This window comes from Ornithorhynchus anatinus, chromosome 21, assembly GCF_004115215.2.
Source record: "Ornithorhynchus anatinus isolate Pmale09 chromosome 21, mOrnAna1.pri.v4, whole genome shotgun sequence".
In the NCBI taxonomy this organism is placed as follows: Eukaryota; Metazoa; Chordata; class Mammalia; order Monotremata; family Ornithorhynchidae; genus Ornithorhynchus; species Ornithorhynchus anatinus.
The window spans coordinates 3,810,999-3,826,695 of NC_041748.1; the positions used below are offsets into that span (position 1 = coordinate 3,810,999).

General features: G+C 50.6%; 1 protein-coding gene across 2 annotated transcripts in view; it reads left to right on the forward strand.

Annotated features, from left to right (window-relative positions):
- LOC100092347 (programmed cell death 6 interacting protein) overlaps positions 1–15,697 on the forward strand; it is a 41,658-nt gene that overhangs the window by 1,827 nt on the left and 24,134 nt on the right. Inside the window, exons 2-7 of one of the 2 annotated variants that reach the window (XM_029049629.1) lie at positions 4,443–4,497; positions 7,032–7,101; positions 8,402–8,529; positions 9,946–10,099; positions 11,286–11,386; positions 13,885–14,016. In XM_029049629.1, the coding sequence (XP_028905462.1) occupies positions 4,443–4,497; positions 7,032–7,101; positions 8,402–8,529; positions 9,946–10,099; positions 11,286–11,386; positions 13,885–14,016 (640 nt within the window). The remainder of the gene's footprint in view (positions 1–4,442; positions 4,498–7,031; positions 7,102–8,401; positions 8,530–9,945; positions 10,100–11,285; positions 11,387–13,884; positions 14,017–15,697) is intronic. The other variant, XM_029049630.1, reaches the window with a different exon arrangement.

The window sequence follows — 15,697 nt, forward strand, 5'->3', positions numbered from 1 at the left end:
GCGAGAGAATTCGAGCGTCTGGGCTGGACCTGGTCCGGCGTGGCTCGGTGGCAAGAGCCCGGGCTTGGGAGTCGGAGGTCGTGGGTCCTAATCCCGGCTCCCCCACTTGCCAGCTGGATGACTTTGGGCACGTCGCCTGGCTTCTCCGTGCCTCAGTGCCCTCATCTGTAAAATGGGGATGAAGACTGCGACCCCTATGCGGGACAACCCCGTTACCCTGAAGCGGCGTGGCTCGGTGGGAAGAGCCCGGGCTTTGGAGTCGGGGGGGGGGGGGGGGTCGTGGGTTCGAGTCCCGGCCCTGCCACTTGTCGGCTGTGTGACCGTGGGCGAGTCGCTTCACTTCCCTGGGCCTCGGTTCCCTCGTCTGTAAAATGGGGGTGAAGACCGTGAGCCCCGGGTGGGGCAGGGACCGTCTGATCTGATTCCCTCATCTGCATCCCGGTGCAAGGACCGGCGCCTGGCACATAGTAAGCGCCTAACAGGTACCACCACGATTCTCCCCGTACGTCTGCTTGTATCTCTTTCTTTTCTTCTCTATCTGTTCAATTTTTTTCTTGGCGTTCAGGCTTCCCGCCCTGGGAAGGAGAGCCGGGGATCACGATGAACGAAGTCTGCTCTCAGCTACTGGTCATCGATCCTCCTTTCGCTGCCCGGGGCTCCTCGAAGAGCCATTAAATCACATTTTAAAGTTAGCCACGGTTGTAACTGAGCCAGAGTCGGGGCCAGAGCGACCCTCCAGTCCGCAGGGAAAATCAGCGTCCCGGCGGTTGCTCCGTTTTGGGGTCCCGGCGCCTGGTCCGGGGGGCGAATTGCGGTCCGACGTTAGGGAGACTTCGGTTCTTCGTCCCCCGCTCCTTTTCCTTCCAACCCCAGGCCTTCGTCTGGAGATTTCCGGGACCGGTTCATCCCGGTTAAACGATAATAATGATGATAACGTCGCCATCTTAGCGCTCACCACGTCGCAAATAGTATCCAGCGCCGGGGTAGATGGAAGCAGATTGGGTCGGGCGGCATGGGGCTCCCGGTCTCATTTTACAGATGAGGGAACCGAGGCAGAGAGAAGCCAAGTGACTCGCCCAGGGGCAGGCGGCGGAAGCGGGATCGGAACCCAGGTCTTCCCGAGTCCCGGGCCCCAGCTCTGTCCGCCAGATCACACTGCTTCTGCATCTGAACTGGATGGTCTCCGTTGCCGAATTGTCCGTTCCAAGCGCTTAGTCCAGTGCCCTGCACATCGTAAGCGCTCACTGAACGCTATTGGATGAACGATCCGGTGGAAAGGACCTGGTCGGGTCTGGGAGTCAAAGGAGCTGGGTCCTTTCCCCCGCTCTGCTGTGAATCTGCCGCGGGGCCTCGGCGGAAGGTTGCCCTCTCCGGGCTTCACCGTTGGCCCGTGTAAAATGCGGCTGGTGTCTGCCGAAACGGGGACGGTGAAGGGAAAATAGAAAAGGAGATGCGGAAGGGCTTCAGGAGAAGAAAAGCCCAATTTAAATTCCGGGGAACAGTCCGTTCTGCCCTACTCCCGGGGGTGGCATTCACGAATAACCTCGTGGGGAGGCAAGGCGGCGGCGTGGCGCCGAGACCGGACCGGTGCCGGGGGACCGGCCCGAGGTCGCCTCTCCCGGCTTCGCTTCGTGGGCTCCCCGAGTAGACGTGCGCCGTGGGAAGTCGCTTCCTCGGTCACATCCCGCGGGAAAACCGCAGGCGCGAACCCAAACGGAGTGAAAAGCCGCGTCGCGAAGGCCCAGACCGGAGGATCCGGGGGCCGATCCCAGCTCCCCCGTCCGTCTGCGGCGTGACCCGGGGCCGGTCGCCTCCCGTCTCCGTCCCCCCGTCCGTAAAACGGGGCTCGAGACCCTGAGCTTCGTGTGGGCCGCGGGCCGCGTCCGACCCGAATAGCCCGTATCCATCCCGGGGCGCGGCACTTACTAAATATCACCAGAAAAATGGCGAGTGCCCTTTGAGTGCCCGGCCCAACCCACGGCGGGCGGTTTCTGAAGCGACCGTGACCCCTCCTGGCTCGTCACAAGACCATCTCGCGCTGGGCCTGCTTTCTTTCTCCCCCCCTTCGAGACCGTAAGCTCACCGTGGGCGGGGAATGGGTCTTAGAGCGTCCTCGCCCGAGTGCTCGGCACAGGGCCCCCCCCGCACACGGTAAGGACTCGGTAAATACGATCGCGCGACATCGTTATTCCCACTTCCCGCCGGCCGCGCGAGTGAGGTCGGAAGGACCCGGGTTCTTATCCCGGCTCCGCCACCGTGCAGAGCCGGGCGGGTCACTCGACTCGCTGTGTCGCCTGGAGCAAGGCACTTGGCTTCCCTGGCCTCGGTCACCTCATCTGTAAAATGGGGATTAAGACGGTGAGCCCCAGGTGGGACGGGGACTGTAGCCGATCTTATTGGCTTGTGTCCACCGCAGCGTTTAGAACGACGCCTGATCCACAGGAAGCGCTTGACCAATATACCGTCGTCATTAAGGGGCGAAGGAGAGGTCACGGCTTCGAATCCCAGCTCCGCAGCGCGTCGGCCGTGTGACTGTGGGCGAGTCGCTTCACTGGGCCTCAGTGACCTCATCTGTAAAATGGGGATGAAGAGCGTGAGCTTCACGAGGGACGACCTGATTCTCTTGCGCTTAGTACAGTGCTCTGCACATAGTAAGCGCTTAACAGATACCAACACTATTATTATTATCATCAGCAGGAGGGAGTGTCTTCTTGGAGCCCGGTAAAAGCCCGGTCGGACAGGCGGGGTTTTTCCTCCCACTAGGAAGTGTCTCCCAGTTTTTACTTGGGAAAGATTTCTCATAGGAAGTAGCGTTTCATTTTAGGGGATCTTGGGAAGAGAGAGGTATTCCGAGCACGGGAAAGAGCTCAGAGAGTCCGCGTGGGTGAGCGATGCGGTTTGGAAGTTAAAGCTTCGGAAAGACCATCTCACGATAGTGCAGTCTGGGGCTCAGGGGAAAGAGCCCGGGCTTGGGAGTCAGAGGTCATGGGTTCGAATGCCGGCTCTGCCACTTAGCTGTGTGACCGTGGGCAAGTCACTTCACTTCTCTGGGCCTCAGTGACCTCATCTGTAAAATGGGGATTAAGACTCGGAGCCTCACGTGGGACAGTCTGATTGCCCCGTCTCTCTCCCAGCGCTTAGAACAGTGCTCTGCACGTAGTAAGCGCTTAGCAGAGGCCAACATCGTCATCATTATTATTATTATTAGTCTCCGGAAGAGGGATATGAAACTGAATTTCTTCTCCCAAGTAACTTCAGGGTGCTCTCTCGTAGAGGGTCATTGCATAGAGAAGCAGCGTGGCTCAGTGGAAGGAGCCCGGGCTTGGGAGTCAGAGGTCATGGGTTCGAATCCTGGCTCTGCCCCCGGTCACCCGGCTGACCGGGGCCACGTCACTTCCCTTCTCTGGGCCTCAGTTCCCTCCTCTGTAAAATGGGGATTAAGACTGTGAGCCTTACGTGGGGCAACCTGATTACCCTGTATCTACCCCGGCACTTAGAACAGTGCTCTGCACGTAGTGGTTAACAAATGCCAACGTCATCATTATTATTATTATTATTGATGTTGTTATAATTATCATCTGAGCCCTTCCTTAGATATTTAGACTACCCTTTCCCGTTGGTCCTTTCCCAGGCAAAGCCAGGCCATTTCCCCTGAACAATTAGCTCTTCATTTCTACAGTCTACAGGAGTCCGTCTCCCCCGTGCAGTCCACTGATCGTCAGGTGTAGCTGGAGATACCAGATACAAGATGTTAACTTGGGCATCTGGCAGAGACACGCAGGAGTCGCACAAGACGAAAGTAATTTCGGTGTGACTGGAGCGGTTCCGTGTCAGTTATTCACAGTTGTTGTAATGCAGTTGAATCTTGTAGAAGAGACGTCTTTACACGTAGCATCTTTTCCTTCCTAAACCGTAGGTGGGTACCTTCCGGGCGCAAGGAAGGCTTTCAGAAGGTGGTGAGAGCAGCGTGTGATCGACAGTGACTTTTCGTGGTGTTCCTCAGGCCGACCTCATACCACGTCCTTGGAACCGGTCCTGGCTTTTTCCTGAGAAATTTACCCATTTTTATACTTTTGGCTGACCTACAAGTAACGCTTACGAAGGCTGCTCTCTTTTAGAAATGGTTCAGCCCACGTGGATCGATGTCAGCAGAAGAAAATCGGCCTGGCTTCAGGAGGGGAGGGAAGCCGGGTGGTTTTATCTCTTTACAGCGGACTTGCAGTTGGCTGAAAACTTTTGGTCACTGGTCAGCCTGTGTGGATTAAAGGGTTAGGCGCCCAGTGATGTTAAAACACCCGTACTTAGGCTAATCACTCTGATTTGTGGCTAATGAACAGTCCTGGGTGACTTTTTGCTTGCCAACTTGATCTGCTGGGGTTCACGTCGGACCTGTACGGTAATATTTTGCCTCTAACGTTTACAAACGGGCTTTTGTCTTTTAGGTACTATGATCAGATTTGTTCCATTGAGCCCAAATTTCCATTTTCTGAAAATCAGGTAAGGCCAATTTGACTTGGATGGGATTTTTTTCACTCAGTTATACTTTGGGGCCCCTCTTGTCTTCTGTTCATTCATTCAGTAGTATTTATCGAGCGCTTACTATGTGCAGAGCGCCGTACTAAGCGCTGGGAATGAACAAGTCTTCTATTATAAGAGCTCTGGAGAGAATGTCAGCGGTCGACATCATTTGAGTGCCGCCCCTTAGAGCAGCGCGTTAGATGCTGTAGAGGATTAGAGGGAGCAACGGACGGAATTCACCCCCTGGAGAGAGAATCCTGCAGCGGCCAGCTTCCGCCGTGTCTACGGAGAGGCAGAGTGCCACTTCGGGGCCACGTAAACGCCGCGTGTTTTTTCCGTATTTTGCGGGCACGTTGACCGAGGCGGGACCCTATGAGTGGTCTGCCCTGGGCTTCGTGCAGGAGGCCCTCAGCCGGGGGGGTACAGCTCCCTCCCAGTAGCCCTGTGGTTGCCAAAGCCAGAATTCAAGAGGACAGAATTCAACATTTACACCTCTTTCCTTTGCTTTTAACCCCATAACGAGCGGGAGATGATAGCCAAATGAGAGACCTTTAAATGGTCATGTAGCTCTCTCCCTCCCCCCGCAACTCCCCACATGGATCCGTGGTGGGATTCGGGACAGATGGTTCGGCCGTGTATTACGCCAGCCAGGTCAAGCTTCGTAGGCCGTTGTCCTCAGGAGCTAAGGGTGAGAGCCAAGCATTTTACCGGTTCTGGTCACCTTGGGGATGCCGCGGCCAGGCCAGCGGGACCGCGGGTTGGACGAGGCCAAGGAAAAATCCAAACTCCGGGTTTGATTTTTGTAGGCCCAGAAGAAGTCTTCTGACTTTTTCATCTGGGTACCTGTGGAGGAAGGAGGCAGCCATCATCAGAATCATAATTGTGGTATTTAAGCGCTTACTATGTGCCAAGCACTGTACTGAGCACTGGGGTAGGTACAAGACAATCAGGTCCCCCCAGGGGTCGCAGACTCAGTTGGAGGGAGAAGAGAGATTGGATCTCCGTTTGGCAGATGAGGGAATTTAAGTGACTCACCCGAGGTCAGACAGCAGACAAGTGGCGGAGCTGGAATTAGGACCCAAATCTCCGTGGCTTCCCACCGTTTCTCATTAAGAAAAGCCAACCAAGACACTCGACGTGGGTTTCAAGGAGCTCCCGATTCCCTCCCGTTCTCCTACGTTCTACCGTTTGCCCTTTCCAAATTCCCACTCCTCCTACATCTAACCCTGTTCGTGCTTTTCGTACTGCCTCCCGCCTTCCTTTCACCAAACTGTGTCCCTCCTTCAGAACTTTTCTAAACAGTCACTTTTGTCAGTAGGCAATCCCTGATGAATTCCTGCCACCTCCCCAGTCATACCGTCTCACCAGTCAGCCCCCATGCATTTGTTTTATTTGTTAGTTTGTCTCTGATAGATTCTCCCTCTTAGTTTTGGGATATTTGTCAATTTTTCTCGTTTTTTGGCCTCCCTTGGGGACTGGGAATGAGGGTCTTGTATGTTCCACAAGCACCCAGAACAGTGGCGTGCCCGGAAATGACAGTAAAAAGCTGTTTACACCGACACCTCGATTTCTCCCGGCCACTTCTTCCCTGGTTTCACATTGGCGGGATCCCAGTTGTCGAGGTGATGCTTCCACAGTTCATTCTGGACGTGAAGTCTCTCTCGGCCCCAGACTCGTAAGGAGGAAGTGGAGGATGCCAATCAGTCAGTGGTATCTATTGAGCGCCTACTGTGCGCAGAGCACTGTACTAAGCTCTTGAGAGAGGGCAGTATAACAGGGTCGGTAGACACGTGCCCCAGTGAGTTTACAGCCCAGAGGAAGAAAGAAGGTCACGTCTAGAGAGGCCCCGAGACGGCACCGCTTTGAGGCCTGGAATTCGGCTAGAGCCAGAGTCGTGATTCGAGGAGCGTCTCGGAGGGTTCACAGACAGGTGTTGGGCTTTGGCCAGGCCGGATGCCCAGCCGTCGGTCAATCGACGGGAATTATTCAGCCCTTACTGTGTGCGGAGCACCCTACTAAGCGCCTGGGAGAGCACAGTATACAATTTCCCTGGCCTTAATGAGCTTACAGTCTGAAAAGAAGCCATTAAGCTCCATCTGGACCCCGGAATGCAGAACTCCTCCTTAGAGACCTGCCGGGCTAGAGGAGAAAGATGGGAAAACAAAACCCCATCTTTGGATTTAGAAAGCGAAGTCCTTCTAGTCGTGCATTGAATTGCCAGTGGTTTGAATGGATTAACCGGTCTGGGGTGGTTCTTTTTAATTGTGATTTTAACAACCCCCTTCCCCACCCGCCTTGGCCCTTGCTGCTATTCCTGGAAGGGGTTGGTTGCCTTATAAATACTTCTCTTGGGAGGCGACCCTGCCTGTTGGCTGCTTTGCTCACGTTCCCGGCTCGGCCTTCCTGTCCCTTTCCTCCCCCGTATTTTGCTCTCGTCTCTCTCTCGTGGGGTACCGCCTTTTAGAGATCCCAGCAGTTATCCTGACATATTTTTCTTGTCACCCTCAATGTAGATCTGCTTAACTTTTACGTGGAAAGATGCCTTTGATAAAGGATCGCTCTTTGGGGGCTCTGTGAAACTGGGTATGTATTTACATTTTTCTAACGGTATTTATTCGGCGCTTACTATGTGCCAGGCACCGGACTAAGCGCCGGAGTTGATACGAGCTAATCAGATTGGATCCTGTCGCGTCTTAATTCCCATTTTACAGGGGAGGTAACTCAGGCACCGAGAAAGGAAGTGACTCGCCCTGGGTCACCCCGCGGGCAAGTGGAGGAGCCGGGTTTAGCACCTAGGTCCTTCAGGCTCCCAGGCCCGTGGCTCTAACCGCTAGGGTACTCTGCTTCTCGGAAAACAGATCGCTTGGGGTAGACGTCACGGTCTCCAGCCTTATGCTATAACCAGTGGATAGGTTAGCGCTCTCTGGTCCCCGCGCCGATTCGACTGCCCGATGTATTAAATGAGTCCTGGATTGGGTAAGCGACCAGTGACTGGGCCAGAGGCCAGGTAGTAATGGGATTGGGGGAGAAGCCTCCGCCACAACCACTCGCCCACCCCGTCCCTCGTCCCCGTGAGCATTTGGCTTCATCACCCCTCGTTTTCCCCGCCGACGTTTTCGGGGCCGTCGAGGGGCACGATGGACCACGTAACCTCCGGAGAGGCCCGGGGAGAGCGATTGGGAGTAGTAGGTGATTTTTCCAAGGGGTCCCGCCGTATCCTGACCTCCCCACTGTGCCTGCCCCATCCCCTTAAAACTGGGCGTCGGTCCCGCCGCCTCCTCTTGCAGAGGAATGATTTGAGTTTGATTCCCCTCTCATCGAACGAAGGGAAAAGGGAATCACCAGGACTTCCGTCGGTGGGGAAGCCGGCTCTCGGGAGCCACAGGTGATCGGCGAACGGTCGTTATCAAGCGGCGGAGCCCAGGGAAGCCCCAGGCCGGGAAGAGGTCAGGGAAAGGGAGGATGTATTTTAAGAGGATCGTCTTGCCGAGGTCCTGAGCCCTCGAGTTCAGGCTCTGGGGTCGATATCGTTGAGAAGTCTCTCTCCGTCCTAGCCCGTCACCCTCAGCTGCGCGTTCTCGCGGCTCAGACTCAAAGCCTTAGAAGAATTTTGTTCCTTTACGCAGGTTTTTGTTCTTTTTCTATTTCTGCCTCTGAAACCGTTTACTACTAGAACGAGTAAGCATTTACTACTAGGAAGGGGTGGGGGAGGTAATTTCTCCCACGCCGTGTGAGCCCGTAGACCTGCCAGCTTTTCTGCTTTTGAAAATACCGTGGTTTTTAGAAACAACCCAGCGAGTCTCTAGCATCCTAGCATTACTTCTCAGTAACACTCTGGTATGTGTTTCCTTTTTGTTTATTTATATGTATTTTTTTTTCCCAGCTCTTGCCAGCTTGGGCTATGAAAAGAGCTGTGTGTTGTTCAACTGTGCAGCGTTAGCTAGCCAGATCGCCGCAGACCAGAACCTGGATAACGATGAAGGTCTGAAAACCGCCGCTAAGCATTATCAGGTATTAAATGGGGACTTCAGGTTTGGATTTAGTTTATCGCCCTGATTTTCTCCCTTTATTCACCGCCCCCCCCCCCCCCCCCCAGCACTTACGTACAAATCCGTAATTTATTTCTATTAATGTTCGTCTCTCCCTCTAGTCTGTATATCTCGTGGGCAGGGAATGTATCTGTTTTTTATATTGTACTTTCCCAAGCGCTTAAAAAGCGCTTAATAAATACGACTGATGGATAGATTGAAAACAACTCAAATTTAGGGGAAGTTTTGGTAGTCTGTAGGACTTGAAGGACCTTAAAATGTGACAGCCGGCCAAGGTTAAACTCATTGGCAGAAATAGAGTTGATCACCTAATGCTTTCCTTCTGAAACTTTATGTACGGTGATGAATTAATCTTTCAGATTTCAAGCGATTGTTAGGAATGAGCCACGACTAATTGCCAAGGGCCTTACCCACTTTCAGACTCTCATTTTAGTATCGGTTCCCCGGCAAATGATTGTCGATAACCCCTCCCTCTCGAAACGGATCGGCATATGTTCGTCGGTTAGAGTGGTAAATGTTTTTCTGTATTTGAATGAAACATTTAATTTCCTTTCCAAGTCGTAGCCCTCCATATGGCTCGGAGAATTGTGACACCGACTTTTCATAGAACGTTTTTGGTTCCCTAGTTATAATTAGCGTTTGCAAAGGGGGAGACGTGTACTGACTCAGAATTGCCGACAGTTTGTCCTGTGAGAAGCGGCATGGCCTAGTGGCAAGAGCACGGGCTTGGGAGTCAGAGGACGTGGGTTCAAATCCCGGCTCTGCCTCTTGCCCGTCGTGTGACCTTGGGCAAGTCGCGTAACTTCTCTCTGTCTCGGTTACCTCATCTGAAAATGGGGATGAAGACTTTGAGCCCCGGGTGGGACAGGGACCGTGTCCAACCTGATTACCTTCTCCCTATCCCAGTGCTTGGCACAAAGTAAGCGCTTAGCAGATACCATAATATAGTGTAGTACTTGAAATGGCCGGAGACCAGGCCAAGATGAATGTGACTCTCATAACTGTGGTATTTGCTAAGCGCTTATTCTGTGTCAAGCACTGTTCTAAGCGCTGGGGTAACTACAGGTTAATCAGGTCAGACGTCGTCCCAGTTCACGGTCTTGAGTTAACTTGCAGAATGCTGTGATAAGTACTTTATCCTTAGTCTGATTTGGAGAATGTTTAAAAAGGAACCGAATCGGTTTGTCCCTAATACATTAGCCTTCTGGAACTTCTGTTCTGAATGTATGCTGTATTGCTTGAAATTAACTTTAGAAAGTCCTCCTCCTAAAAATTAAGTACTCCGGCTCACAAAATCCACCAGCCCCTAGGAAGTGAGAGTAACAAATGCGAGTTTTGTAGAGTTTAAGGAAGATTTTATTTTTTTTTCTCTTCACAGTTTGCGAGTGGAGCCTTTCTGCATATTAAAGAGACAGTTCTGTCTGCCCTAAATCGAGAACCTACCGTGGACATCTCTCCAGACACTGTTGGGACTTTGAGTCTTATTATGCTGGCGCAAGCCCAGGAAGTATTCTTCCTAAAAGCCACGAGAGGTAACTTAAAAGTCAAGACGTAAAGAGGATGTCACATTACTCATCTTCGAAATTGTTGCTTTGAACTTCGTCTCGAACCTTGCTAAATAATGTAGCCCCTTGGTGCGAATAAGCAGCAGGTCAAATCGTTGAACAGAGCTGCTCATTCTTTTCAGAGGTTTTGTACTTAAAACAGTAAGTTAAATTGTTCAGAAAACAGTGGTCTCCGAATAATTCCTTCCGCCCACTAGGTTATCTTTTGGCTAACCCGCCGAGGTGAGAGAAGTTCCACTTTGGAGATATTCTCAAGTTTCCCACTGGCAACAGACTGTTGTTAGAATGTGTGGCAATAACCCCGCCCTCATTAGTTACCCTGAACCTGCCCTAATGATCGCTCTGATTTTCTTAATAATAATGTTGGTATTTGTATTTGTTAAGCGCTTACTATGTGCAGAGCACTGTTCTAAGCGCTGGGGTAAACACAGGGGAATCAGGTTGTCCCACGTGGGGCTCACAGTCTTCATCCCCATTTTACAGATGAGGGAACTGAGGCACAGAGAAGTTAAGTGACTTGCCCACAGTCACACATGAGCCTCTAGTCTCCATTACCTAACTTCTGACGCTATCAGATGTCCTCCGTATTCTTTAGAGCAAGGATTCTCGGAGAAACTGTCGTTAATCCATGCATTAGCAATGAAATACCAGTAGGAACTTGAGGAGCATTCATGATACTTTAATACACACTTGTGGTTCTCTGATTCTCTGTGTCTTGGCCCTTGTGGCTTTAGTCCCTTGGTTTTTCCGTCCGTCTTTTTGCCTCTGGCTTCGGTCTACCTGGTGGTGCGTTTGTCCGTGTGGAGGGCGGGCTGGCTGGAGATGTGTATGTGTTGGGGCGAATGGGTAGGCTGGGGGTAGGGGGTGTGTGTATGAAGATGGGGTAATGGGGGGCTGGGGCGGGAGAGGTGGGTAGGCTGGATGACTATCTCTTAATCTCTGGACGTCTGGGACCTCGGGGGTGTTTCGCCACAAAGCCAGATTACGAAATTATCGAAAAAATCGGTCCCGGACGCACCTTCGACTTGAACTGAAAAGTTGAGAGGGCAGGCCCCAAACCGGAGACCTGAGAAGTGACGTTCGGACTTGCCCCGCAGATCCTCGTACGCTCATTTTACCTCTAGGATTAAGGGCCGTTCTGCCTTGTTTTCAGATAAAATGAAAGATGCTATCATCGCTAAACTGGCCAACCAAGCTGCGGATTATTACGGTGATGCTTTCAAACAGTGTCAGTACAAGGATACTCTGCCCAAGGTTAGTTACTCTTAAAGGAAACTAACAATGTATTCACTTGTAGATGGAATATTAATGGTCTATCTGCATCTCTTTAAGAATGGATGGTAGGAAACTGGAAGAAGCTCTTATTCTTCTTTTCAAAGCATTCTTCAATTTCAAAACTAATAAAAAAGTGCCTAGTGGAAGAGTGTATTTTATTGCCTCACCTAAGACAGCGATGTGAAATACCGTAGATCTGTGTTTTAACTCTTTACTAAACTGTTTCTCAAGCTGAGAGTTTTCTCATGGGACGTGTTCAGACCTTTCGCCTGTGATCCGTAATCACGTTCAGTCGAGGAATTAGCACGGATATCGAGCATGTTGATTCGTTCACGCCGCTTGCTTGCTGTTCTCTGTTGATTTGACTACGTGAAGCCGGGACTTAAAAACAAAGCCGAAAAGGAAAAACCATTTTTCGTTTGACTGGTTTTACCGCTCGCCCCTAGGCCAGAAAATCGAGCTATTTGAACCGTTAAGGCAGTGTCGATGGCCTGCCTCACTCCGAGTCACCCCGTTCAAAGATACTGCTTTGCTCCTTACATCTGAATGACTACTTTTGAGTAACTTTTATGTATTTTTTTTTAAAGCCTCCCGAAGTGTAATGTTTATCGCTGGAAAATGACAGTTTCTATTTATTATTTCTCTTCCACCAGGTCTTTAAGATCTTTGTGGCTTGACTCGCCAATATTGAATTTGGAACTTCGGAAAATTGTCACCCAGTTAAATGTGATTCTTTGGGAAAATACTTTCCTTCAAAACTGTCCTTTCTTTCTTTTTTTTTTTTTTACCGAGCCAGAGTTTCAGAAATAAGATTTCTGCCTTTTTAACCCATCCGGTGATGAAAGTAATTTCATCCGTCAAGAGGTCTCTCCTCGGGAATTGGAAGAGCCTCTTTCATCCAGATGGATCCCAAAGCACTTTCCTAACTGATCCGTATCACCCCGAACCCTCTTCATACCGTACTTGAAGCGGCCTCCGTTTCCGGTCTGAAACACACCGCTCGTCAGCCACAGAGATTAGATTAGTAGTGACAAAGTGAAGAGCGCTATGCCCGGTTAAAATTCAGGGGTGAATTCAGGCCGGCAGAAGCTGGTTTAAGAAAGACACCGGGGGTTAAGTCTTCTGGTTATGAAGGGCGACGGGACTTTTTATAATAATGGCGACGGTATTTGTTAAGCACTTACTATGTGCCAAGCACTGTTCTGAGCTCTGGGGTAGATAGAGGGTAATCAGGTTGTCCCAGCGTGGGGCTCACAGTCTTCATGACCTGTTTCTCACCTGCAAGACTTCGCCCTCAGCCGCCCACGGTCTGGTAACGATCTCGCCGGGCCATTAGTTCAGTCCCGTCTCGGAGAGAAGAGTTCCCGAACAGACTCAGTCACAGAAGCCGCTTCCGACAGCAGCCGTGTCTCATGTTTGAAGTACCAAGTTGTCCCGGCCTTGCTTAGCCTGAGGGGATGTGGTGGTTTTTTTTTTTTATTTATTTCTCTCTCCACTCTCAAAGCTCATAAGGTATTTTCATATTTTAGTTATAAAACTGGAATATCTGCAAGTAGTGATCCAGGAAGCTAGGAAATTATTCAATGGGAGACAGAAAAACACACAAGGTAGTGATTCAGTTTTTGATTTTTCTGATTTTCGATGTCTAGATCCAGTGATTATCTAATTGGTTTGTTGGATTTTGTTTCGCATGTACTTAAATACTCCCCAGTAGGGCCATAGGTTAGGATTCTGCTTTATAAGGAACTTTAACAAGTTAATACATGTCTCTTTGGGGATTCCAAGGAAATTTTTTTCTTTTTTTTCCCCCCAAAGCAAATTGTGTAGAACACCGACCTTAGCATTTTGTCATAGGATTGGGAGCGGTTATTGACCTGCTTCCGGTGTTTGGTTAAATGATATTAACATATGACTATTGGTATGTTTCAAACTGTTTTTCTGAGAGGAAACACAGTCCAAACGCTATTTTACGTGGGGCTTCTTCCCCTGAATTTTTCCAGTTTTGTTGCCCTTAAGTTTGATTGAACATCAGCGGGTGTTATAATCACATGTAAACCGGCTAGATCGGTATCGGGGTCACGGTCATTTAGTTCAGTGGAAAAAATGGGTAATAGCTCCTCGGAAACTTGTAGAGTCCTGTGCTTTGTATACCTCTCCGTGTCCCTTTATCTGTCTTGCTAATGCACGCTTTAGTCTCCCCTTTACACGAAATACGTTGACTTCATGGTTTGATTGAAGTGAACTGCAAAACCCAAATTGATCTCAAGTAAACAATTGAAAGGACTTAACAAGAAGGAAAAATATTTGCTCTCACCGAATTCAAACCATGCAAAATCATGTGGCCTTGAGCGTTTCTAATGACTTAACCTCTCTAAACCATTCATTGGGTGATTCTAATTTCCTTTTCTTCTTCCTTCTTCTTCCTGCATCCCATGTTGTCTGTGCTGCTTTGTGTGGTTGGACTTTCCCATGGTCAGTATTTTTATTTCCAGGAGGTGTTTCCCGTCCTGGCTGCAAAGCACTGCATAATGCAGGCCAATGCTGAATATCACCAATCTATCCTGGCCAAGCAGCAGAAAAAATTTGGCGAAGAGATTGGGAGATTGCAGGTGAGTTAGTCGGTGACTCGTGGTTTAAAACTCGGCAGCGATTCGTTCTTTCCGTCTTCTTTTCGGGGAGTTACGTACGAGCTCTTTGACTTTCGAAGCCCTATAGAGCCCGTCTCCTTTTTTAAATGGCATTTGTTAAGCACTTACTGTATGTCAGGCTGGGATAGTTCCACGCTGATCGGGTTGGACACGGTCCATGTCAGTCAGTCGTATTTATTGAGCGCTTACTACGTGCAAAGCACTGTGCCAAACTCTTGGGAGAGTTCAGTATAATAAACACATTCCCTGCCCACAATAGTGTTAATCCCCGATTTACAGATGGGTAAATGAAGTGTAGAGAAGTGAAATGACGTGCTCCAGGTCACGCAGCCGGGCGAGCGGCGGACCTAGAATTAGAACCCGGGTCCTTGCTCTTTCCACTCGGTCGTGCTGCTTCCCTTTGGAGGGAGGGTTATGAGCTAGGCAGCCGTGGAGCTGCTTTTCATCTCCTTTTGCTTGCGGTGAGCTGCTGGTGGCCTTTCGCATCTCAGTAAAGGTGGTCGATAACTTTGGGAGATGGAGGCAGGGTAGGATGTTGCTTCTTAGACTGCCAGAATGGTTCTCCAAGTCACTGTGGACTACACTAGCGACCCCCGCTCCGTGTTTCAGGGCATTTACATCGAAGACACGTAATGGGTGGTTTGTGGGCCTTTCGTAGTTTGATCGACATTCCCTTCTGTAACGTCGCACGGATTCCTGTAGCTGATGTGGACCCTCGAATTCACGGTGCCGATTCGTTCCTTCCCCTTCGGGTCCGAATTTTCGGCAGAAGGGAGATTTCCCCTTGAAAGAGGGCCAAGAAGGACGAGGTAGTGGACATCGGGGCGGGGGGCGGGCGGGAGAGCCGAAGGGGGAGATTCGGTGTGCTCAGCCCTAAAGGTTTCGACAAGATGATCAGGGCAAGAGAGTGGGAACGGAGGGATCCAGGGGGTGTTAAAATTGGTAAATTGTGGATCTTCCCATCCTCCCTTTAGCGTAAAGGATGCTTCACCGCCGTCAGTGAGGGTGAACGTGATTCAGCAAATGGTATCACCGTTCATTCGGTCGTATTTATCGAGCGCTTACTGTGTGCAGAGCACTGGACTAAGCGCTGGGGAGAGTTCAACAGCCAACAGACACACTGCCTGCCCACAGCGAGCTTACGAAAGGTCTTTTTTTAACCTCAAAAGCAGTGATACTTTTAGACGAGGTGCTCTCGTTTACATGAGAAGCAGCGTGGCGTAGTGGAAAGAACAAGGGGGCCTTGGAGTCAGGGGCTCCATCACATACCTGCCGTGTGAGCGTGGGCAGATCCCTCAGCTTATCCGTGCCTCAGTCCCCTCGCCTGCAAAAATGGGGATTCAGGACCTGTTCCCCCTCCTACTTAGATTTATTATTTATTTATCATCAATTCATTATTTCTATTCACGTCTCTCTCCCCCTTTACACTGCAAGCTTGTTGTAGGCGGGGAACGTGCTTACCCACCCTGTTATATTGTACTCTCAAGTGCTTAGAACAGTGCTCTGCATTCAGTGAGCGCTCAGTAAATAGGATCGATTAGGTTGTGAGACCCATGTGGGACCTGACGGTCTTGGGTCCACCCCTGTGCTTAGTACAGTGCTTGGCACGTGGTAAGTGCTTGACACTTATTATTTGCAGCTA